Here is a 26,024-nt window from a genome sequence, read left to right on the forward strand (position 1 = left end):
AACTATTTATACGAGTATAAACTCCCTGGCCAGGATAAGCCGCGGCTTGAGAAAGCCGTGAACGTGGATTTTGTACCATTTATACGGGGTGTTCGCGGCTTACGTAAGCCGCGGCCAGAGTTAGCCGCGGCTAATCTCGTACCCAGATCTTCCACGGTCATACGGAAGGAAGATCTGGTAAAGTTCGATTTCGAGCATGCTCAGTGCCAGCGAGGCCCGAAATACGGGCTTTTCTATCACTGCGCATGTTCGTACTCTCTGTTGTGATTTTGGGTGATTTTGCGGAATAAACATGGATTTCGAGAGTATTCTTGAAGAGATTCTTTTGGGTAGAGGACAAGGAAACCTTAAACTTAAGCCGAAACAGAAAGAAGCGCTACAGGCGATTGTTTTTGAACGGTCGAGATTGTTTAATTGTCGGAGTAACTCAGAATCACTGAAACGAGCGCTTAAGCCTAATCAATAAACGAGTGCTATTTTCTTCATACAATCTCGTGCAAAGTGTAGTTAGCCGAATAGTAAATTGAAAGCGAAAATGTTAAAGAGTGCTTGGACCTAATCACTGCAACGAGTGCTATTTTCTTGACACGATCTCGTGAAAAATGGTGTTAATCTAACCGTAAAATTCACAATTCATCACATACTTCAACTTGAATTTATTAGTTTCTGCGTACCGCGTAGCAAGCTACGCAGAACTTTATTCGAGTGGCAGGGTACGTGGGGCTTTTCCGGCGTCGGAAAAAACAAAACTTTCCTCCGCACAACTGACATTTATTCAAAACAGCACATGAGCTTGCGAAAACCAAACCTTCATTAAGTGCCCCGCGAAATAAGCCAATCGGAGCGTAGATTGCATTGCCGCAACCTTTTTTTAGTAGCCAATGAAAAATGGTGTACTGTCTAACTTTACCAGATCTCACATTTCCAGTGGCAGAGTGAGATCTGGGTACGAGATTAAGCCGCGGCTTATTTTCTCTCGTATAAACGGCCCTAATATGTTGATACTCAATAAATAAAGACAGAAAAAATCATGAGCAGTCTAATGTGATCTTGATTTGAGTCACTAAAAAGCGTGTTGTTCCCTTCTATCGCCAGATCACTTTTTCGAAATGACATTTTTGGTTTCATGAAGCGAAACGGTTCAACAGAGGAAGAAAAAAGATCACTTTTTCAGAATAAGCAGAATAATACTCGAAGTTTAACAAATGGCTTCAGTTCGTACCCAAGGCCTGTGCAATTTCAACGTTTACTCAGTCTTGATGACCCATAATTCACAACTTCTTCGTACTTGACAAATGAGGCTAATGAACAACTATTCGGATAGGCAAGCGGCAGTTTAAGGCTGCGTTCGATTGAAAGCATTCCGGAATAGGAATGCATGGAATAGAAGTAAGAAAACCTTTGTTTTCACGGAGATTTACATTAAAATTGTCAAACACCTGCTAAAATGCTATTTTAGATATATCTTTTTACCCTTGTTGCTTCAAAACGCCGGACATACCGTTTTAAAGCATCACTCCACGTATTCTTGTTCCGGAATAGGGTCAATCGAATGCACCCTAAATCAAGTTGTATATTTCAGAGAAAGCTCAATGATTTGTTTCGGGTATGCGGCTTTCGCGGCTTTTGAAAGAAGGGGGAAGTCGGGAATAGAGCTCGGTTTTTAAAATTCCACAAAATTAACTTAAGAAAAGAAAGGAACTTTTAGGAAAGGAACTTTATTTAAGTGTCTAGTCGTTCTAGCGCTGGAGCACTAATTGGGGACACTGTAAAAAGTCAAATATTGGTTTTTGAGGAGAGGGGAAACCCGAGTAAGTGGAGAAAAACCTCTTGGTGCAGGGTAAACAACAAACAAACTCAACCCACATATAACGCCGAGTCTGGGAATTGAACACGGGCCACATCGGTGGGAGAGGAGTGCTCTCACCACTGCGCTATCTGTATTGGGAAAGCAAAATGTATAAGCGAATAAGGTCTATTCTCGGTTTTCACTCTAGCGACCACATGGCTTGCATTTCATTAAAAATAGCCGCCATCTTGAATTGCTCCGAATGGCCGCCATTTTGAATAAATTTTAGTACCGTTGTCTTAGTTTTGCCAGAATTAGTGCGCAATACTTGTGTCGGAATCGTGTCGGTTGCGTGACAATAGTTAAGCCTTTTTGGTAATGTCGTTTTGAAGTGTTAAGTGATGTGTGAATTGATACTTGGGGGCAAATCGTTGTTGACAATACAATTACATCGGAAATCATGAGAATGTACACGACCAATCAGAATAGAGGGAGTTGTCTAAAAAAAAGGGAGCGGTTGAAGAGAGAAAAAGGAGAAAATCTTGTAATACGAGGGACGAATAAATTGTGACAGTGTTGGATAACTTTGGAGGCATTCCCAACACTTGGTCTAGGTGCCCTCTCCGTTTAATCAGAAGCCGGATTTATAACCTTTTTTTTACACAAGAATTTATGACAATTCTGGCTGTTCCGCGGCGCCACCGGCGGAATGTCATGGGTTGCGTTATGTGAAGTGTAATTGAGTCATATCGCCGCCTCAACCCGCCGATAGGCCGGGCGAATCACTGGCTCCACGCCAATTGTTGTACACAGGCCTTGACCTTAGCAGGATGGCAATGTATTGTGAAATTATACGTAATATGAATAGAATTCTACGAATTCTCTGTATTTGATTCAGACAGGATTCTTGAAAAGGTCGTAGTATAAAGTTTTGAAGCAAGCAACCATGGACAACCTTCCTGTCGGTGTACGTTGGATCAGTGACTTGATCTGATGGGCGTGATTATAAGTTGAGAAGCTTAATATTTTGAGCAAGAGCCGAGACAACGTAGATTTGATTTTAGTGGTGTACTCATGATATTTCGGCTGGCCAAACCAGCCTTCTTCAGGTTCAATGAGAGTAGTATAAGCTGGATTTAGCAATCGATCAAGTGCTTGCTCCACTTCAATTGACTTTGAAGACTACCTATCTTCGCCGTAAGCCCCATTCTTGCCGAGAATATATCACGCGCAAACATGCAGATATGGCCCGAAACATTCAAGTACCTAGTGACGTCAAATGAGATACCCATCTACAGCCAGTGGATATCCGGTAGTTTACACACCTATTTTGTGCTGATTGTTTTGCAAGTGGAAACTTAATCCCAGAGAAGGGCAAAAGAACAAAAGCTTTGGAAAATTAATGAACACGAACCGGTCGAATAACAAACAAAGAATTTGAATTCGTGATCCTGTTGCCTTCTTCAATATATGTGGGGAATGTTGACTGCCGCGGTTGGTTTCACATAAGAAAGACTCAAAGTACCTTTGCAGCTGAACAGGAAAGAAGATAAGTAAGGACATTCACAACTTGCTGACTTGACTCCCATAAAACAGATGAAAAGAGTTAGAGACCAAAAATCATTTAAGATGTTGCAGTATTTAGTAAACTGATAAAGCGAGAATCCTTCATTATTTCTTAGTCGGTGGGGTGGAATTTTTTGGTCGACTAACGATTCTGGGATAGAAATGCATGCCTGAAACAAAACGAAAAGGGTTCCTAAGAATCTCTGACTTACTTTATACTCTACTCGATTATTTTAACAAGAAGAGTTAGATGAATTTACTACGCTGAAACAAAGTGAAACTTCAATTCCGACGTTTCATGAACATTACGTTGACGACTGCATTAGGTTAAATTCTTAAATGCATGCACAAGAAGACTTTTACCACTCCATGGGATATGTTTGCGAATGTCGCGCCGCAAGGAAGGAAATCACCGCGTGGTCGCACAGAGGTTGAAACAGACTTTCAATGACGTATTTTGTTGATAAATTACATTCATCACGATATCAATTATAATAAAACGGATGCGGACAATGAGATTTGTTTATGTTCAAAATATTCACGTCATCGATACTATGATATTTTACAGCTGTCAAAAAACACTGTGATCAGCGCAAAGGTCACATGCTGCAATGCAACATGATATGTCTTTGCTTTGTGCTATGAAGACACTGAAACACTGACACATTTGGCAAAAACGATACCCTTGAGTAACAAACAACCAACGGAGAGGGAACAAGTACAAGTTGTGGAAAAATTGTGGAAGAGAACTGAGCAGCACATAACGTGGAGCTTTAATTTGTTTTACTTTCGCTTGGTTATCGCAAGAGATCTAGAGGTTTGAAAGTTGCGGATACAGTAGCTCCACTCTTTGAATTAATTGTTTTCTTCTTGGCTTTAAAAGTATTTGCAGCGATATACTTTTACAACAAGAACAACATGAGCTTCATGGACAAAGCACGGTCGCTTAAGCGAAGAGGCTTTACTGCTCCAAAGAACAGATGCGATGAATCCAAATTGCTTCTGCTTTCTGGTAGCAATTCTGACCTATCACTGGTTGAGCGGAATCAAATTTTCAGTGACAATCCCTTACCGAGGTCAGGCTCAATGAACGAAAGTTGTTTTCCACACCTCAACACAACAAATAACAATGATGATTCAAACTGTGCCATTACATCATGTGATCGATGCAGTTATTCGGGAATCGTCGCTCAAGTTAGCGACGGAGTCAGGCCATGTCTCCCAAGTCCTACTCTTATGAGACGTCGCAATGCCATATGCGATGAACTGGAAAAAAGAATGATTTCTTTGCCGGGAAGAACTTTGAGGCAAAGAAGAGTTGATATGCTTCGAGGGATTGCCCTGATGCAATTTTCCTTATTTTAGGACGAGTAAGCGTATTTCCCTGCTCAAAATTCTCTAGAATCACTCAGTTGTGACAAAGGTAGTTTACAAATAAAGGTCTTGTGTGTATATTTTGTAATATATTGCACCTAACAGTGCTTTTTCTTTTTGAATAAATAACGCAACCAAAGCGTTATAGATGTGATTGAGTGGACGCTTCAAATATACAATGCTCATCAACACTTAGAATTCTCAGGTTGTGAAAAGACCTACGAGTAGTTCCACATCATTGCAAACCAAAAATGTTTCATGGTTAGGACGGTTAATTAATACAATCTTACAAGTGGATCAGCTGACAACGACTACTTCGAATTCTTGAAGTAAATTGGAAGATTTCTTTAGTTCTTACTTGGCTTTGAAAGGACATAAGGTTGACCTAACGTACCTGGCTGAATTAATTAATATCTATTAGCTGAGCATGCCCTAACCTGACATGCAACGAGAGAACAACGCAAAAAAAAAAAAAGGCACGCATTGCGTACGTGTGGTAGTGCAGTAACACAGCGCTTTATTCCATATTGTCAACTGAGCTGCGTTTTGTCTTCCAGGAGATTCAAGGTGTTCTTGCGTAATATATAGCTCTAATAATACACGATATTGTTTTGGTACCGTATATCATTATACTCCCATGGTTGATGTCCTAGAAAAATAGCCCCATGAGAAGACATGTGGTTACTAGTAAAACACTAAACCCAGAAAAATTGAAGAAAATAAAAGGGAATCGAGAAACATTGGCTTCGAGGCTTACATGTTGATCATTTTCAAGTTCCCTTACAAATTGTTCGCAACAAGTTTAAGTGTGCACTCTGACTGTCTGACAGCTTTCGAATAAAAACGTTCACTGAAGTTAATCTCTGTGGGGCGGAGTCAGTATCTGAATGGGAGACCTGAAAAATGTACAACTTTGCGTCAGAAACATAGGACTAAAAATTCCATTTTAACGATCAAAAATGCAAACTAAGCGAGGTACAGATTTTGTTTGCCTGTTTTATGAAACACAAATACTAATACAAAAGTAAATAAATATTGGCACACAGTTTTTAGGAAGAGCAGAAGGAAGTTTTCAAGACGGTCGATCGAGAATAAAATATTTTGCCATCAGCAACAAAATTTGCGACATGAAAACAACGTAAATTTTGAACCACGAATATAAAAAAGCTACCATCAGCGAAAAACATTTTGGGAGATTTTTGGTGCTTTCAACTATTCTCTTGTCCTTTTGGTTGCTCAAGTAAATTGTAAAATCGAAAGTGACATCGAATTCAGCGTTCGCCTTGATCAAGTAACCTTGTGTGTTTACTCGCGAAACAAAGGAAATTCTGTGTCAAAATGATGGTTTTTGTTTTTGTTAGTTTGATTTTGTTTTCTTTCAAGTGTTGTAAAGTTTGACAAGAAATGTGCGAATTCAACACAAAGACCCCAATCGCCCAACTTCTGAGGTTGACCATTGTTTCTGCAGATTTTGGGGCTCATTTTCCTGAAACTCAAGCACGCTTCCGACAGACCTTTTGTTTTTTTCGTGATTTATGCATGCGTTGCGGGCCTATTGGCACCATGGATGACTTTGAGAGCTTAGGAGTCGTGTTGTCGGTTCAAAACAAAGATACAAACGCAGGTGTAGACAAAAATCCAGACATGTTAAAAAGAAAAAGCAAATGTGAATGCAAGACCCAGACACTTCCCTATTGTGTAAAGCTAATATGTGCTTTCGCTTGTGTTTGCGTCTCCTATTCTCAAGAGCAAACAGGCACTCATTCCCACATAACACCCAATGGAAGATCAGTCTCGAAAGCCAGCGAAAATATATACATTTTGATAAACAAGCAAAAAAGGGCGCGCAAGCGTGGTGTGTCTCTGTTTAGGTTGAGTTTGAGTCAACTATCTACTCTGGGAAATTCGCTACACAATCGCAGACGCAAGCACAAGGCAGATGCGAGGTAAGGGTCCTCAAGAGCGCGGCTATCGGGGACTAAAGATACACTGCTAATCGGGGTGAAAGCGGAATAATGAATAACCGCTTCAAAAGGAAAATGAATAAAGAATATTTAACGTTCGAACATTTGGAATCAAGAATTTTACAGTTTCCGTTAAAGAATAACGAAATTCGATACGGAAAACTGAATATCGAACAAAATTTCAATAATGAATAATGAATAACTTGGAAAAAGAAAATGGAAGGAAGAGATGTTCTATAAAGAAAGCCTAAAAGTTTGTTAGCTTTAGACGACAAGGAAGAAATGTGGGAGTTCCATTTAAAGTTGTGATACCGTTAACAACAATCGCAAGGTCCTTTTGAGTATCAGCCTATGAAATGACATGATTCCAAGAGAAAATGAGGGGACAGAGAGGGAGGCTCAGCGCGTTGGCCGGGATATGTCATGTCCACGAAAGTTATTTTTAGACGAGCGGAAGTCTTTGTTCTAGCGGAAGTCTATCTTCCGAGACGTCCGCATACAGTCTTGCCTTGCCCTCAGGTTCTTAGTGAAAAGAGAAAATGACGGGGCACGTGGAAGGCTGATGAAAAAAGATGTCGAGGCTTCCTCGGTGTGATCGTCATCCGACTGTTGATCGCTAACATCGCTGTAGTCGTGCCATGAACTGTCGCCTTCGCTATTCGTTTCTGACGCGCGTCCTCCGTTAAATTCACTGATGTCAGCCAGCGAGTCATTCGTGTCCACAAAAATAGTGGAACTTATTTCCCAGCTGGAATTATCAGACCAGAAAAAGCATTTTCCGCGTTTCTGAAAGTTTTTTTCATCGACAAACGTTAAGTCTACTTCGTCCGCCATTACATAAAATCTTTGCTTTTCTTTCAAACATCGGACCGAGGTTGGCCTGCATGCGGCTGAAAATAACTAACTTTCGTGGACATGACATATCTCAAGGGCTGGACCGGGAGCCTCCCTCTCTGTCCCCTAATTTTCTCTTGCATGATTCCCAATATGATAGGAACTCTGGAATGGAGTTTTCTTTCGCGTTGCCAGGACGAATTCACATTTTCCGAGGTTAAAGTTCATGCGCCAATTAGTAGACCAGTCAAACACTTTGTCAATATCCTGCTGAAATTGAGATATATCATATATCAGAATGGATGATGCGGGCCAATTTGGTGTCGTCAGCAAAAGATAAGCCATCACGAACTAGTCTAAATAACTCGTTTGGCAGGTCATTTATATACCATATATAAGATATTGGTTTTAGAATAATACACCCTATTGGCTCCAGAATGCTTCCCTGTCGGGAACTCCAGAGAAGATAGGCATCGATGAGGATGTTGTACCCTTGGTTGATACTTCCTGGGTCCTGTTTGTGAGATAATCTGCAAACCACTGGAACAAGGAGCTATTAATAGCAGCAGCGGCAAGTTTTTGAAGAAGACAAGAATCGGAAACCGCAGCCTGGTGCGGAGAATGGGGCCGGGGGCGCTCCCCATTCTCCGCGCGCCTTCGCTCCCTAATTTGCCTCTCGCATCAAAAATCCCGCCAGTTACGCAGGCTGGAGAAACCGTGTCAAATGCTTCTGACAAGTCAAGATAAACAATATCGCATTGATGTGAGTTATCCAGGCCTGACCTATTTTATGAAGAAAACAGAGCATCCGAGTTACTGTCGAACGGCCATTCATGAATCCGTGTTGCCCATAAGACAAGGAACTGCTTAAGAGGTTCAGATTAATCTGTTGAAAATACATCTCTCAAGTACCTTTGACAGAATACAAAGCAGCGAAATAGGTCTGTAATTTTCGACTAGTTCTTTGTACTGGGAACTGAGCCACCGCGCACCGGTGGCTCAGTTGGCACCGGGCTGTCACGCGGGAGGTCGTCAGTTCAACTCCGGCCGGACCAACACTCAGGGTCTTTAAATAACTGAGGAGAAAGTGCTGCCTTTGTAATTACATATGCAAATGGTTAAACTCTCTAGTCTTCTCGGATAACTACGATAAGCCGGAGGTCCCGTCTCACAACTCTTCAATGTTCATAATCCTGTGGGACGTAAAAGAACCCGCACACTTGTCGTAAGAGCAGGGAATGTAGTTCCTGGTGTTGTGGTCTGGTCTTTCTGGTCTGGATAGGGTAGGGTGGAGCACCTCGCATAGGACCTCGAGTCCTGTTCGTGCTCCTTCCCTATGGGCAGGTTTGCCCAGTAGAAGAGACAAACCAGATGTCTCGTAAAACAATAAAACATATGAAGATGTCCAAAGAGAAATCGAAAACAATGCCTATGCAATTTTTCCGCAGGGGGGGGGAGGTGGTGGTAAAAGAGGTGTATTAAGAGATTTGTGCTTGTAGAAGAGCCCTTTTCCGAGTTGCTGCATGCCTCACTTTCAAAGCGAGTCCTGGTGCACAACCATTCTTATGCATATCAAACTCATTTGAGGACCAGGACTCACTTCGCAACCGAGACAAATACAACTCGGAAATGGCCTAATTCCGCTGAGCAGTGTAACGTCATGTCGGCTTCCGTTAAACAAAACAGTTTCAGGACTAGTGATATTATTCCTGATCAGCAGCCTATCCTGATTTATCTTTGATGATAGTTAATAGAGGGGAATGGTTATGAAACCCGAAAAACTTCTTCGTTGTAGGTTTTTGTTCTCTTTTTTGGCATTGACCTTGCTCAAAACACAATAGTTGTTTACTCCGTACTGAGAAACTAACCAATAGAAATGTGTTGGTTACGTAATTTATGCAGAGTGTATTAGCGCAAAACAAAAGATTGTGCACGGTCGTGGACTTTCCAACCTAAATCTTGGCATCTTTGTTTGCTCCTTGTTTTTTGCTGTGCTTCAAAACCAGTCCCCTCTGGATGCTTTGATTGAATACAAATGCTGCATATGCGTCTTAAGTGGCGAGATAGACCCACCGACAACCTTTTTTTTCAAGCCACATTTAATTTTTACGCTTGCTTTTTCCTCAACTCCCTCGTCTGCCTTGACCCGTGTATGCTTCCGCTGTGAATCAGTCTGTGAATCCGAACACTGTAGTCTCTTTTAATTTTATAACCCGAATCCGGCAAAGGGATTTCTTCATACAAACTGCTGCGGCTGCCCAGTGATTTTAGGCCTACAGCAATATGGTGCCCACTGCTTGTAGCTCAGGCGGATGAAAATCGTCACCCAAAGGTACCTCCCTTAAGCGAACATAAGCATTTCTCCCCTCGGAGTCTTGGTGCATCTCCTTGATAGTCCCGAAGGTATCCATCGCACCCATCAAATGCCTTAGCAGTATGCTTGTAAAGAAGTACTGGGATTGCGTGACGAATATTGGAGAACCTGGGAACGAGCTGTCACATAGCCGCTTCCAGCAAGGATTGACGCGGCAGTAAAGAAGATGGCCTCCACAGATAAGGTGGGATTGACATGCCGTAAATTTTGTAACCCATTTTCTTTTGACAGATATATATTTTCTGTGTTTCAGCAGTTTCTCCTTACGGGAGCACAGGTTGAAGGTTTGTTATTCTTGTTTCATGCTTATTTTATTGATTAATATGTCTTGTTGCTGCCTTCCAAGGTTCACACTCCTCTGGAGGCCAAAAAATTGGTTGCATTCTTTCACTATACTTAGTACTTGAGATCGTCTTAGATGTGTTCTAAAATACGCCGAACAAAGCACTATATTGCCATCGCTCATGTACATCCTTTTGTCAAATTTCAATTCTATTCTAATTGTTTTTCTTCCATAACCACTGAAAATATTGAAGAAATATGCCTTGAGGTCGAAGATCTGTAGATTTCGAGTTGGTATGCACTGCATTAGACCGCAACTGACAGCGGCATTTGAATGATTCGCATCGTCGTTAATTGTTTCGTGTTCTTTAAACTTTTATGAAAGAATACCATTGAGCGATTGGTTGCTTTGTCAAAACAATTTCATTGTTTGTGTTTGATCTATTTTACATTATATTAAAGTTTTTAATTCGTATTGATTCTTTTTATTCGCAATGCGGCGTGCGTTCTTCATCCATACCCATCACTTCGGTTTGCAAAAATAATCATGGATTCGGAATTTCCGGATAAATCTGCGTTTCGTGACTGTAAGTAAGGTTATTTGGAAATCCTTGCGGCTTAGCTTGTGGCAGTTGTCATTTATAATTCACATTTGCCCTTAAAATGTTCAATTTTATCCACTAAGGAAAACGAACTTAGAAATCGTTATAAAAGGATTTTTTTTAAAAAGTTGTCCTTTTCTTATGTAAAGAATTTCTTCATTCGATGACCGTGTGTTGAAGTGCATTTTTTGATGTTTTTTAATAGTATATAGATTTTATGAGATGTCTTGTTTTTGATTTATAAGCAGACTTTTTGGGAAAAAGTGGTATACAATTCATGTTCATATAAAGCCAAATATACTGTAATTTCACTGCTAATTCCTTGGAGAAAAGCACTTATTGGGGTTCAAATTTAATCACTTTAATTTATAAGATTTGTCCTTGAAAGATGCTGTATTCCAGAGGTTTATTTAAAGAAAATGTTGGCTCTTTGTCAAAGTTTTGCTTTGTGGAAGGAAGGGTGTGGTTGAACAAAGATGGCACCTGTTGCCACAATGTAGTACAAATGAGCCACAAAGTGAAAGAAATGCAATGATTTTTGTTTCTAACTTTCATTTTCTAAACAGTTGGAAAAATTTTGGTAGATGATAATAATAATAATTATATGATATCACTTCATATAATTTGAAGGGGAAAACTATGACATATATAACTGTCAAAATACTACTACTACTACTACTACTACTACTACTACCACTACCAATAATAATAATAATAATAATAATAATAATAATAATAATAATAATAATAATAATAATAATAATAATAATAATAATAGTATCAGTTTGTAAGACTTGTACCACATTTTTTCCAAATGGTCAATAATTATTGTACTTTACAATACAGTACTTTTTATAAAACAATACAAATACAAAAATTTTAATAATCACAATTTTAAAAGGTACAACAACAAGGGATATTGTCGGTACATTTTAAAAAAATTAACCTTTGCCTGTGCTCTATTTGTTTCAGACTTTCATAAAAATGCTAACAGAATATTGTTTTTGATTGATGCATTCTGATTTTGTCTTTCTTAAAATATAGAGTTAGTAATGTTATGGATTAAATGAAAGTGTAATTCGTTTGCAGGAAATAGCCAAACCAATAATATTGTCTTTGCACTACATAAAATTTAGTTTCAGTATTTCAAGTGACAAATCTTAATAACCTGGGAGGAATCTGTGACATGTGCCAAAATGTGTGAACAGCGTGCAAAGATAGAAACAATGGAACCCCCCCAACCCCCCCCCCCTCTCTCACATGTTGGTGGCTCATCTTGATGTCTTACAGTAGGTTGCTGAAGTGGGGAGGTTGATAATATAACCATTTACCCCTGAGATTGACCAGCTTCTTATTTCTCCTCACAATTAATCAAACAAACAGGTCAAGAGATTGACCAAAATGAGCACTCTAGAAAAAAAAAACCTTATTTGTAAAGAGATCCTGTTTACATGTACCGCAGTAGCATCATTTGAGAGTAAATATATACCCAAGAGTTGAGAGAAAACACATTGTGATATGTGATGTCTTTTATCATTTTTGATATTTACAAATATTACATGTATGTTCAATTTCCAGCATTGTCAAAGGTCTTCAAGTTTGCAGATGTTGAAGAGACTGGGTATGTTGATGTGGCAACAATCTCCACCCTTGCTGTCCAGCTGCTGGGAGCACAACTTAGCGAAAGTGAGAAGGAGACAATCAACAGCAAAGCTGAAAACAAAGCAGAGAAAGGTATTTTATTCTGGTTTGTTTTTCATCTTCAATAAATTATCATCTGTTTACCTCAGGACTTGAGACTAATGGTAGCCAACTAGCCACAGCCTAGTGAAATTTCAGTTTTGGCTAGTAGATTTTGAGCTTCCACTAGCCATTGGAGCTAGTAAATATTGTGAAGCAGTGGAGTTCTGGACGAAACCAAAAATGGAGGTGGACGTTATACATTAACAACTTAAGCCTTAAATTGTGGTTGCTGGTAGAACTTAAGACGACCTCAAGAACCTCAAAACTCCTATAATAGTGATTGACTTGCTGTTTAGTGACCTTTAACTGCTTCCTCGCCAGTAACGCAACACCTCCACCTTAGTGGTTTGTCCAAGGATTGTGATAGAACTTGTACTTAATAGGACAGATGTACTGTCACATCAATAATTTTTTTTGTTAAGTCTTGCATGTTTTGGTCTCAGTCTCAGATTCGCAAACAAGGGTCACGGCGTCTTGGCTAGTCTCGGATTTTACCATGCGTCACCCCTTACTATGCTAGTATAGCCCACGTACTGTTATTGTTGTTGTTCTAATGAATAGCTGGGTTCAAATGATGTTCAAAGTCAAGGTTTATCTTTGTGACACATTTTAAACTAATTTTGTTTAGGGTTGTTATCCTATCAGAATTTCATTGAAATAATGATGGAGACAATGCAAGCCATGACTCACTGGGGTAAATTGAAGACCGCTCTGGAAGGATATGTTGGGTTTGATACTGTACAGGAGCAGATCCGCAAGAAGTCTCTGAAACGAGGCTTTGAATTCAACTTAATGGTTGTGGGTATGTGAAAGGAAAATAATAATTTAAACCCATTCACACCTCAAATGCCCTAGGACCCCTCCCATTGATGAGTAAAATTGTGTGGCGTTGGACAGAGTGAAATTTATAAAGTATCACTCTCAGGGGTCAATGACAAGTAAAATTGTGTGGCTTTAGACAGAGTAAAATCTAACAAGTGTCATTCTCAAGGGTCAATGTGTGCGATTTGGATGCTTTGTTGGGATATGACTGTAGCAGAGAGTTAGTCACATCTATATTTCTGAAATGTTGCCTTACCACAGTGTATTTTTTAATTACCTCCAAGCTTACACAATGTACTTAGTACTAAGTTTTGTTGTTTTAGGTGCGACTGGTCTTGGCAAGTCTACCATGGTAAACACTTTGTTCAAAGGTCGACTTAGTAGAATCTCATCAACTGGAGCTGCTTCAGTGATACCCAAGACAGCAGAAGTCAAATCTGTTAGTCATGGTATGTTTATAATACCAAAAACACCAGTAGATAAGCCACACCTTTTTTTCCAAAAATTGTCGCAAGCAATCAGGGGTGTGGTGTATCTGTGAGAACATTGTCCAGTTTTTCATCTTCACGTTCAATCTAATGCCTGGTTACTAAGCTACAAACGTTCTGGTCACGTTTTTGTTGTATTGCAAAAGTCTATATGGATTAAAAACTGTGTTGAATGAAGAAATTGCTGTCAACAAATACCAGGAAAAGATCAATCAAGGTCACTTAGTGTTCAGTTAACATACATGTACATGTAGTTTTGAAATAAAGAGAAAAGTAGAATTGATTTTTGGTCATGGTAGCACTTTAAAAATATTATTAATTTATTGTCAATGAAAAAAAAATTTTCATTCAATTTTGTCGGTTTTAACAATGAAAAATATTAATAATTATAGATGTTAATTGAAAAATCCAAGTAGAGGGAGATCCAATATTAATAATTATGGTATTTCATGCCACGAAGTGACAAAATTATTATTTTTTTTCTAGTGATCGAAGAGAAAGGTGTTCGATTAAAGCTCACAATTACAGATACACCAGGATTTGGCGATCAGATCAATAATGAAAGCTGGTAAGAACTTGATTTCATTTTTCAAGAGTACTCCTAATCCTATGGTTTTTTTGATAGCTAAATTTTCGGTGGCTTCTGTCCACCTTCATCAGAGCTATGGCGATCGTTACTGCTCACTCTACAAGCTGTCGTCATTTAATGGTATGTAAGTGCGAGGAAACAGTTCCCTCTTGTTAACAGTGTCGCTGTCCAAAGTGGAATGCCACTCTAACTCCAAGAAAAGTCTCTTTTGATAGTCTATCACTTTGCATTCGAGGATGTGGGCATCCCTCAGATGGATGTTGTGATTCGTGGACTCAGCATGCTGTTTGATTGCTGATTCGCTGTTGCTCGTGTGGCCTGGATCATGGTCAGCTCCACGCGAGTTCCACGAGCGCTTACTCTCCCTGACGTATTTACAAAGTGACTTGCCATGACTGTTCGTTCACATATGTCAGGGTGGAGAGTAAGCGCTTGTGGAACTCGCGCAGAGCTGAACATGATCCAGGTCATGGGAGCAACAGCAAATCAGCAATGCTGAGTCCACGGATCACAACATCCATGCGAGGGATGCCCACATCCTTGAATGCGGTGTGATGAACTATCACAAGAGACTTTTCTTGGAGTTGTGACATTCCACTTTAAACAGCGACACTGTTTACGAGTGGAAACTGCTACCTTGCGCTTAGATACCGTTAATTTAAAGTTAAATAACGACAGCTTGTCGAGCAAGCAGTAACGATCGTCGTAGCTCTGATGGAGGCGGACAGAAGCCACCGAAAATTTAGCTATCAAAAAACAGATCGGATTAAAGAGTACTTTTGAAAAATGACTACTACCAATTGCAACACTGGAAGCAGTATTATTTTTCACTTTCAACTTGATTTCACTTTATGCACAGTAAATGTAACCATCCTAACAGATCTGCTTTGACATCCTCAAGTGCTGGAAAGTTCACTTCTCCACGCTACTGAACCAGGAATCCACTGCTGCAGAAGATTTCTTGAGAAATGTCCAATCTCATCCCCCTCAACCCCACATGGATGAGTCAACCACAATCTCTTGTGGAGTTTTGAGAAAGCAATGAAGAGAATGCTCCCAAGAAAGTCCCCTGGTCTTGACAACATCCCATATGAACTGATTCAGCATTGTGGCCTAGCTTCTGTTGAAGAGCTGCCTCTCCCTTGTCCTCACTGCCCTCGTACATTCTATGCAAGGATTGGCCTGCCAGGCCACCTGCGAGGTCATCAAAGAAGAGGAGACCATACTGCGAGAATAAATTGATGCTTGGTCACTAGCTTGGTCTAGGTCACCGACGACAACAGCGTTAGATGAACAGTTATGAATTTTGGAAAAATTTATTGAATCCAACAACTATTGTCATTATTTTGTCATGGGATATGTATAGGTTTTGGGCATGGTTTAACAAGGATAAGTGTCACTTGTATGATATAAAAATTGGTTACTTGTGTGTAACAAACTGATTTGGATTGTTTTATTACTTTTGAAGTTGGGAGCCAATCCTCCAGTTCATAAATGAACAGTTCCACAAGTACTTAATGGAAGAAACTAGCATCAATCGGAAGCCCAGAGTCCCTGACAGCCGTGTTCACTGTTGTCTTTACTTCATTGCACCAACGGGACACAGGTAGGCAGCGTCAAAGAATTTATTACTAGGCCTAAGAATAAGAAAAGTGATTATACTGTTTGCATCATTCTGTGCATGCTATCCTTGAACAGTTTTGATTATTTTTTTCTTCTTATGTTTAGGTTAAGACCCATTGATGTAGAATTCATGAAAAGACTAGACAAGTGTGTTAATATTGTCCCTGTAATTGCCAAGGCGGATACTTTGACCATTGAAGAACGTGAGGCATTTAGACGGCGGGTAAGATATCTCTATACTGTGCAGGCAGCAACCTTGGAATATATTAATTAAATTACTGATGATTCACTTAACTAAATTTTACAGTTACGTGAGGATATCCAAAAAAATAACATCAACATCTACCCAATCCTCGACAGACATGACCTTGACGAAGAAGAAGCCAGAACAACATCTAGAATAAGGGTGAGGTGATTATTTGAAAACAAATACACATGCATAGGGTTGGATTAAGATCATTAGATCATTGTCTCAATCTAACTCTTGCTGAATACAATGATCATCATGAATTATCTTGTCTTATTACACATGAGCAGCTAAGCGCTAGCTAGAATTATTCTCCCTAGTGCCCACGGGCCTAGCTGTATTGACCTTGCTTTTCCTTGGTCAATGCGGCAAGGCCTTAGTTTGAGATTTTGCTGTAATGACCTTACTCTCGGTTATTAAGTAGTTATTTATTTATAGCTGTGGTTTCATTAGAAGGCAGTCACAGGCCGTCTGTTTGAAAGAAATTTGCCTCTTACCACCGACATCTCTGCCTTGATTTTCACTTAAACCCTTGTAAAAGACAAGAGTGATTGCCACTTACATTGATTAGTCCAGGCATCTTCTTCAAAAGCTAGTGGAACCCCTGCTTAGTACTCTCATATTTACAGAATATCTCCCTGCTTTTGTGACCAACCATGATATCCTGTACATGACAGACTACTCCTGGAAAACAACCTCAATTAATTTTTACTTGGTAGATTCAACATAGATACATGTACAATTATTCCTGTCAGTTAGGTATGTGTAATGTTCCTATAAGAAAACCTCTCATTTCAATGGCCATACACCCATAAAGATTTCTGTTGTATTTCTTTGAAGTCAAATTGAGCTGGAAAGAACAACACGAAATTTAAATAGCCTTCCTGGATTTTAGGAACATCATGTGCACTTAGCTTTTCAAAAGTATGGTCATGGCGGGGACTACAAACAAGCAAACCTCTTTGTCAAGCATTGATTTCGGCCTAATTTTATTAAAGAAACACAGAGATGTTAAACTGCCTAGTTTTCATGTCAAGCATACCAAATTTCTTTCATGCTGTATTTAATAATTATCTTTCTTGTTTTACTTATGTCAACAGCAATTTTAAATAGCTATAAAGAGTTAAGATTTCTTGAATGTAATTATTTTGGTCTCACAACTACAAAATTGATGATTTACATGTGTCATTTTCTAAATCTACTGTTACAGTAATTTATTACCTGAACAATAAATCCAAAAAGCCTGGTACTAAGAGATAAAACGTAATAGTACTTTTTATTGGACTTATTTGGTAATAAGTTTGTTCTGGCCAACTCCAAAACAGTTTTTCTGAATAGTCCAAATTCCTTAAAATCCCAAACAACAAAAAACCACACCAGTCGTGGAACGTCAACTAAAATTCTCTTTTTCTCTTGCCTTGTTAAAATATTATTATACATTTTTTAAACTGACCAGTTGCATGCTCATGTTAAAAAACCAATAAATTTTCACACACTGCAACCAAAAAAAAACGTCAAAGTTTGTAAAATGCATCAAAAGAAATAACGTCTCGAAAGTTTTACAATTTGAGTCACTCTTCGTTTGTGTCACTCTTCATAGGATCAACTGCCTTTTGCGGTGATAGGGAGTGACCGCTATGTTACTGTTTCTGGAAAACCTGTCCTGGGTAGGAAGACAAAATGGGGCCTTATTGAAGGTAAGACAAGTTTATTAGCAAAAAAAGTGCTTTCGAATCAGGCTTAAAACCTCCACTATTACTACAGAGTAAGTTTAAACCGTTATGTTTCCAATCAAATTTGTTCAAAATTTGTTTTAAAAAGAGCGTTTATCTTAGGAAAACTGAATTTTAAAATCGCTTATTTTCACTTTCAAATTCCTTGTGCGCTGCCTTCTTGAATAGGTGTGACGTGTTACGGTTGCCCTATTGTTCAGACGGAAGGAGCTTTTGTATAAGCAATGGTAATCGTATCACGTCACAATTTTTCAAGACGGCGGCGCCCGCGAGATTTGAAAACAAAAATAGGCCATTCTAAAAGTTACCGGTATTTGTTTTGGATACAAACGCTTTCTTTGAAAAAAATGTAGACTAATTTGACTGTAAAGGTTAGGTCCTGTGATTTAAAGTTATTTTTTGTTGAAGTGGAGGAACCCTTTAAAAGGTTTTATAAACGGTAGTTGATCGTGCATGCGTATCCTAAAATTGCATTAGCTAATAATTCCGGGTAAGTCAAACAGGAAGATAGAAGATGTGTCCGTCATTCAGCGCTTATCTTGTTGTACAATGATGTTAGAAATTTGAATGGAACCTTTGCACAGTTGTATTTGAGCTTCTACTAATCTTTTGTTCTCACAATTATTTTTTTTGTGTGTATGTGTGTGTGTGCTTGTTTGACAAATTTGCTGCACCAAAACGGTATTTAAAGTGTTACCAAAAAGAATGTGAAATAAGAGCCTCTTAAATACAGTATTTATAATTTCTTAAGTTTTATTTCAAGTTGATCCTCAGTTACACTGAGAATGCACATGTACATGTTCATAATAATAGGCCATTTCCGAGTTCATGTCTGCCTCCTCTTCAAAGCGAGTCTAAGTGCGAAGTTTTTGTGATGGTAATTAGTTCTACTTTACATATGAATGAAAACTAATTTTCATAACAAAAACTTCGCACTTAGACTCGCTTTGAAGAGGAGGCAGACATGAACTCGGAAATGGCCTATTGGAAGGCTGCATCCAAAATTGCGAGACTTAGTACTTGCCATATGTGGAATTTTCAAGGAAGTAAAGTTTTGTCTGTTATGTGTCCCTTCCTTGAAAGGTTCATTAGCATGACCACTGTTCTCACCTTTATTTCAAGATGAAAATGTGATAGTGGATTGCCAATCAACCCACCTTTGCTCCCAGCTGCTTTTCATTGGAGAGGACTTCTGCTATCTTCCCAATAATGTTATTGAGAAAGGTTGAATAAAATAACTTGTGTGAATTTCTTTATTTCAGTTGAAAACAAAAACCACTGTGAATTTGCTCAGTTGAGGGATATGCTAATCAAGTGAGCAACCTTAAATTATTCCTTGTAATTTTATGTATTTTTTCATGTGTAATTATATATATCTTTTTTGGCGTTCCATAATTTTTCTTTATTGATGTAGCTTATTTGTCCCCATTAAGGGGAACCTTAGCCTTATTTTCTCCAGGTAATCAATGTCTGCCTGCGTTTTCTTCCTCCACAGAACTCACATGCAAGATTTAAAAGAAGTTACAGATACTATTCACTATGAGAGTTATCGTCGAAAACGCCTCACTCAAGAGAAACATTCCGATGAAATTGTGTTGACGAACGGTGTTGTGAACATGGACTGTCAAGAGAGCAAAATCTAGATAGTTTTTGTTTCGTGAAATTTGTAGCACTGGACACAGTTCTAGAATAAGAATTACTGTATCATTAAATCAAATTTTCTCAAATATTATAATTGCTATTGTGGCTAAAAAGATTGAGATTCATAGCCTTTTCTTTCATTTTTCACTTATGGACATGAATATTTCTACACTATATACGACATATATTATATTAGCCATGGTTTGAAAGCCGGCAATGACGCAAAATTAGTACTTACTACATATTTTCACCTAAATTTGAAAAAAAGAAGCAACGTAATATCTGGACAAGGGACTATTTCGGGTGTGGTTCTATTGGCCAATCACGATTCTTAAGACCGCCTTGAATGGACCAATCAGAATTTAATCTAATGGCTGGCTGGCGCCTAGGGCGGGAAGTTGCATTGGGTTTTAGTCTCGCTTCTGATTGGCTGGTTAATAGCGCGAAATTTCTCAGCCAACCACTAAGCCAAATCAATTTGATGACCGGTCGACTAAAAACCGCTCTGGTGCCTGGGGCCCGTTTCTCGAAAGTCCCGAAACTTTTTGGGGCATTTTCGGGTGTCAAAATTCCTCTTGTATCTCAAGAAAGGAGAGGATTTAAGTCGTCAAACTTCACAGACTTGTTTCTTTTAGTTAGCTTGAAAACATCTTAAAAGATCGGCTTCCTAAAACAAGCGGTTGGCAGTTTCACAAATGGCTTTTCGGGACTTTCAAGAAACGCACCCCTGAGTAAGTAAATTTATCGACTAGCAAGGTTTTCGAAATTTGTATGGTAAAGTTTTGAAGTTACGGTATGCATCACAGTAAGTGAAACTTTGTAGAACGATAGATTTTTAAAGTTCTTATTTAAATAAAAAGAAGAACCACTTATGGAGGCCTAAAGTTATCTGAATGAGTGTAGACGTTACCTTGCAGCTCTTCCTGTGCTTGCCAAGAAGATCAGTCTTTTTTTCATCCATACACAAATGTTTAACGAACAGCGTACACCGTAGTTTAACAGAGAGATGATCTTTGAGGGGCTTTATAAGGGCTTAGCCCTTTGGACGTTATTTTTGGCTACAGTGTATTCGTTTTCTTCCTTATCAAGCTATTGAAGTTATTAGAGCGATGACGTATTTTTGCTCGCGGTAAAAGCACTTTGAGATGCTGCAAGGTGTATTCTTTCCATGCGCGCGCAATCGCAGTAACATGCGGTGCTGACGTAAAGACCCTTGAACATAACAAGATAAATTTCAAGGTTTCGGATTCTAGAAATTCTTTCTACGCGGATTACAAGCAAAAAGTCGTATTTTCAATTTTCGATAACGTAATGTTTTTTTTTTTTGGTTTTTGTAAATTACTTGTTAAAGTTAATTTATCTGCTTAATCGTCATTGTGACGCAACAAAACAACCTCTTAGAGAGAAAACAAAGTTTCTATAGTGGATACGCTTTTGTTTTTGCGAGAGAAATCATGGACAGAATCTTAACCCTTTTTGGTTACTTATCGAGTTATTTTGGCCCTTCCAGACGGAATGGACCAACCAATGGCGATAGCAACGTTGGTGTTAAAAGATCTCACAACATCAACGATAACTTTACTGACAGCGGCTTGAATTCTACAAGTGTAGGACTTCACGATGTCGCAACTGGTGATAAGAAATTGCGTCGTCCGAGAGCCAGCGCCTTTACAGAGCCTGGCTTACAAGGCACCCTTCGGGGTGAGGAGTTTGAAATCAAATATCCGAATGATTCCACCGCAAAGTCATCTAACTTTATCGGTGGAAATGGAAAATCGGGATTGCCGCCAGTCTGGGACAATCCTGCATCAAGTGGAAAAGAGAACATGAACGGTATTAAAGTTCTTCTTGATAGCGAGGAAGCATCGGAAGGAAAAAGTACTCGGCGTCCAAAGACGGATGCAATTTTGCCACGCGTACATCATGATCTGAGGAAAGAGTTGTTGATCAGCGAGGCCCAGAAAGGGAAACAATTACCCAAGACCATCAAAGAGCCAGGAAACGGCAAAGGTCTCCCAAATGTTTTCTCCAATCTTGGAAAGTCATTTGTTGAAACAAATCAGTTGGCTGTTTTTAATCGATCATCCTTTAGAAAAAAACCCGCCTCCTTGGTGAAGGACTCGGACACAAGTAAGCACCCAAGTACCGTGAACGATGGAAGCGGCTATGGAAATGGACGGCAGTCCCAGACAGATACGCCCAAAGAGAGGAAGAAGAAAACGACTACGAAGAAGAAGGATGTGCACAAGGGATCTGGGAAAAGTCCGAATGAAAGAAGGAAGAGTGCTTATGTAGGCCAGAATGTTAAAGAAGATAGGGCGAATGTTTGCTTCGAGAAGACCAGTGGTCCATCCAAGAAAGAAAGTATAAAAACGGAGGAACATAGTGCAATCGAAGACAGTGACGGTATGAGAGAGAAACCGAATAAACAAAGGCCAGGAACGGCTCTTGGGAGATGGTTTAAGAAACATAAAGGCACTGTGGCACCAGCCCAGCTTGACGGTGTCAATAATGGTGCCGCAGTTCTTCTCAAGGAAACGGAGGGCAAGTTCAAGACGAAAATTGAAAATTCGTTTGACGGCAAGGCGTCTGAGGCATACGATTCCTATGTACTTACAACGCCTCACGTGAAAAGAGTTTTTGTGAGTGAATGCCAAGAGAATGTCTCTGTTCTTCTGGTAAAAGATGATTCGTTGGGAAAGGATACGGAAATGGAAACAGTTCAGGATGAGGTATCAAAACGAAATGATGTTTCACTTCGTGTCCCGCAAAAAGATCTTGCAGAAAAAGCTATTAAAATAGAGATAAGTGGAGACGAGGCGACGAAGAAAGATGTTGAAAAGGATGAATCCCCTCAAAAAATTGAAAAGACTGAACAGGAAACCTGTCAGGCAAAATCAGAACAAGAGAAAAATCATCGCAGACAGAAGGCCACGCCCTCTTGTTCTTCTAACATGGAGGAGAGTAATGGTCTGCTAAAGGAAGAGATTGGACACATTGATAAAGAAAGGGAAGACCCTCCAGAAGCTAAACCTTTCACACTTCCTTATCCCGTGAAACGGGATCTTTTGAAAGAAACTGTTGATAATATATGTTTAGCCTCTCTAAACGATGGGGCCACCAACCAACCAAGAATTACAATCAAGAAGGAACTGGACACCAAAAGGCTAGATAGGAATGACTTCTACTGCGAGAAGAAGAGAAATATGTCTGTAAGCGATGTCGGGGATCTTGCAAGCGTATTTGAAAGTGGTGGGGAATTGAAATCACTACTGCAGCATTCTAAAACAGTTTCTGTCCAACAAAGATTAGAAAAGACTTCGAAAGATATCTCCTTGAAGGACAAAACGCCGCGGCAATGCAATCAGCTTGGTCACGTTCTCAGGCAATTGCCGATCGTGTATGACTCCCCGGATTCTGAAACATTCGAGATAAAGGACAACGTGGTGAGTAGGGAACCAATGAAAGCCACAAGAAGCCCAAGAAATCTGAGGTTTCCACGATTGAACGGGGGAGGTGTTTTGGGTAACCAAGTGAACAGTGCCACAGGACATCCACTGGTTCCTCCTCTTGGACGAAATAAGACCGCAAAAAAGGAATTGAAGCCAGGATTAAAAATGGTTACCGTCAACGCGGAACGAGATGCTGTTCTTCAGAAGACCATCGAGAAGCCCAAATGGGATACTGGAAAACCCTGTCTCCCCTCAATCGAGAGTCAAAGAACTCAAATGGTTGAGGATATCCTTGAAAAACGGAGACGAAAGCAGGAGAACGAAATGGCTGACGATTTTGAAGGTTGGGGGAACTATGACGATCAACCTGAAGAAATAAAACGAATCCTAGAACGACCATTGACAGCGAAATCTCCAACCTATCCAGCTCACTGGAGACCAGTGCCCACTCAACGATCCCTAGCGAGAGAAGGACAGAGGTGCCGTCTCGGAGTAATTTCGAAGAAGCCAGAGAAACGCTTTTTGCCTGAGTCAGCAATTGAAGGTACTTCGGAGTAAAGATATTAAGGCTTATTTGGCAACAGAACGGGAACTGAACGGGTGCAGGGATGGCGTAGTGGTGAGAGCACTCGCGTCCCACCAATGTGGCCTGGGGGTTCGATTCCCAGACTCGGAGTCATATGTGGGTTGAGTTTGTTGGTTCGCTACTCTGAACCGAGAGGTTTTCTCCGGGTACTCCTCAAAAACCAACATTTCACTTGATTTGCGTTAATTCTCAATTTCAGTTTACAGTGTCCCCAATTAGTGCTCCAGCGCAAGAAAGACTAGACACTTAATTTAAAGGGGCTAGGTCACGCTATTTTAGGTAAATTTGTTTAATTTTCTTAATTATGAGCTATAAACGAATAATTGGCAGAGCAAGAGTCTTTCAGTCGCAAAATCACGGCTACATAACAAATGAGAATGATTTTCCAGCTTTTTAAATGACATTTTGATATAGACTGATATAAATTTGAAAAAAGGTGGGCCGACGTTTTTCAAATTTACCCAAATTCAATCCATTTCAGTCCTCTCCAGCTTTGTCCATCCATGTCCGTTCTTGGCTTCCCTGTGTTTTGTTAGAGTTCTATAGGTTTGAATAGTTATTTTGATATTTTAGTTGATTCTATGACCATTCGATCAATGCTGAAATTGCCTAAAATTGCGTGACCTAGCCCCTTTAAGCTCCTTTCATTTCCTTTCCTGTCCTCGATTGACGACGGCGCGCGCAAAAAATGTCCATGTCAGGTCAGATTACAGTAGAATCCAGATTCTGCGCGCTCTCCCGTGGTCAACTTAGGTTGCCGTTCTGTTGGTAAAGCAGCCTATTGTTCCACTGAAACATAGCCATATAAAACTCTATATTTTTCCGTTTTTATTAACTGCAGATCTCACAAATATTCAACTTGAGGAGCCAGAAGAGCTCTATCACTCGTCATATCGTGAAAAGACGCCCCCCAAAAGGCTGCCGCTTTTTGACAATGATACTTATAAAAGATACGTCGACAAACATGAAGAGCCGACCACTTGGTGCAAGACTTTGCGCGTGCGTCAAAGATCAGCTTATAGCCACTTTCAGGAAAGATACCTTGCCGATGACAACGTAGATATTGAAGATGTTGAAGAATTTTTCTAAGTCTTATCATTGTAGTGAAGTACTGAGTTTCAAACCATGTAATTTAAGAAAATGGCGGAAAAGTCCTTATTTGTGTGCAAAGTAATTTACTGATATTTTTCACCGGTAGCGCTACGCGGTAACAAATATCAGTATTCTAAACAAAATAGAATCAAAATGTACTAGTGAGCTGAAATGAGGCACCTTTTGCTATTAGATTTTCTCAGTGCAAATATTTTTTCGTATACCTTTGTATCAAATAGCAAAGGTAGAAAGAAGAGAGTGGTAACTCTGCCACATAGTATTTGTGCATGATAGACTAAAATAGAATGTTTAAAGAAAATAAAACAAATTTTATGATGTCTATTAGTAGAGTGTAGAGTAGAGAGTGGTAACTCTACCACATAGTATTTGTGCATGATAGACTGAAATGGAATATTTAAAGAAAATAAAACAAATTTTATGATGTCAATTCGTAGTTACTGAGGCTACTCTAAAATGTTTGTAGATTGAACTCGACCCCAGATACTCTTTAGACGTGAGCCCCAAAGAACTTTCCAGATTCCCGATACAATCCATCAGCTGTGTATGAGAAGTAGCATTCTTTGAAAGACCTTCAAACGAATACAAGTCCTGGCCCTCAGTTTCTAGAATACCCAATAATGAGTTCTGCTAATGATGACAGTCGCGGATATTTGAAAGTCAAGAACAAGTTAAAAGCTAAGCCTCCAGTTTTCCTTTTCAGGCTTTCGCTCTTGCACATACGCAGCCTTGTTAAGAGATAATTAATAGCAAAGATAATTAACAATTTTGCACTGAAAATGCTCCTTCAAGCCCCTGTTTTTCAGAAGATCGAAAGCGCTAGACTCCGGATAAACTCAATAATATTTAGCTGATTCGATATTCGCGCTTTCAAACCTTCATGATATTATTTACTGAATTATGATTCATCATGTTATTTACTCGCCTAGAAAATCTGAGATCCAGTCTTGACTCGTCAGTCGCATCCGGCTAAAACGCACGCAGCACGGAAGCGCGAGCAGAAAGGGAACGACGTCGTCGCTCTTACGAAGATAAACCTCGTTTTTGCCCAATCATCGTAAACAGTAATGACCAGTAACCAGGGGGGATGGGAAGGGAAAGGAGGCGAAGTCTTGTTTTCTCTGCTTTACCCGATCACGCATCGTGCTCCGCATGAACGGTCCCTCTGCTCATGCAATAGTCAACCCTACGTCGTACCGTGAGCT

The 26,024-nt window shown here is 39.6% G+C and overlaps 3 protein-coding genes and 1 long non-coding RNA gene across 8 annotated transcripts in view; 3 read left to right on the forward strand and 1 right to left on the reverse strand.

The window, feature by feature from the left end:
• Positions 1-3,926, reverse strand: part of LOC137970688 (proteinase inhibitor-like) — a 7,870-nt gene extending 3,944 nt beyond the window's left edge. For all 3 annotated transcript variants that reach the window (XM_068817222.1, XM_068817223.1, XM_068817221.1), the window contains exon 1: positions 3,719-3,926. In XM_068817222.1, coding sequence (XP_068673323.1) covers positions 3,719-3,726 — 8 coding nt within the window. In that variant the 5' untranslated portion in view covers positions 3,727-3,926. The remainder of the gene's footprint in view (positions 1-3,718) is intronic.
• Positions 2,403-4,807, forward strand: LOC137970690 (uncharacterized). The gene is made up of 2 exons (XR_011116846.1): positions 2,403-3,342; positions 3,924-4,807. It is a non-coding gene; the product is annotated as an uncharacterized lncRNA (long non-coding RNA).
• A 5,229-nt stretch (positions 4,808-10,036) lies between these two features.
• LOC137969811 (neuronal-specific septin-3-like) lies at positions 10,037-20,543 on the forward strand. 3 transcript variants are annotated; one of them, XM_068816187.1, is made up of 12 exons: positions 10,037-10,085; positions 10,158-10,185; positions 12,364-12,519; positions 13,157-13,330; positions 13,674-13,799; positions 14,325-14,406; positions 15,896-16,033; positions 16,156-16,273; positions 16,358-16,456; positions 17,898-17,994; positions 19,293-19,344; positions 19,526-20,543. In XM_068816187.1, exons 1-12 carry the CDS (start codon positions 10,068-10,070, stop codon positions 19,671-19,673), a joined length of 1,236 nt encoding a protein of 411 aa, XP_068672288.1. In that variant the 5' UTR covers positions 10,037-10,067; the 3' UTR covers positions 19,674-20,543. The 3 variants fall into 3 exon arrangements, with proteins under 3 accessions (XP_068672288.1, XP_068672287.1, XP_068672289.1); XM_068816186.1 differs by having other exon boundaries at positions 10,048-10,085; positions 10,155-10,185; XM_068816188.1 differs by lacking the exons at positions 10,037-10,085; positions 10,158-10,185 and adding an exon at positions 10,660-10,770.
• Positions 20,544-21,125: 582 nt separating this feature from the next.
• LOC137971405 (uncharacterized) lies at positions 21,126-24,902 on the forward strand. Its single transcript, XM_068818239.1, has 2 exons — positions 21,126-23,667; positions 24,551-24,902. The coding sequence occupies exons 1-2, from the start codon at positions 21,126-21,128 to the stop codon at positions 24,796-24,798; spliced, it is 2,790 nt and encodes a 929-aa protein (XP_068674340.1). The 3' UTR covers positions 24,799-24,902.
• Positions 24,903-26,024: the final 1,122 nt, after the last annotated feature.

The sequence above is a fragment of the Montipora foliosa genome, chromosome 9, assembly GCF_036669935.1.
Source record: "Montipora foliosa isolate CH-2021 chromosome 9, ASM3666993v2, whole genome shotgun sequence".
NCBI classification, from domain to species: Eukaryota; Metazoa; Cnidaria; class Anthozoa; order Scleractinia; family Acroporidae; genus Montipora; species Montipora foliosa.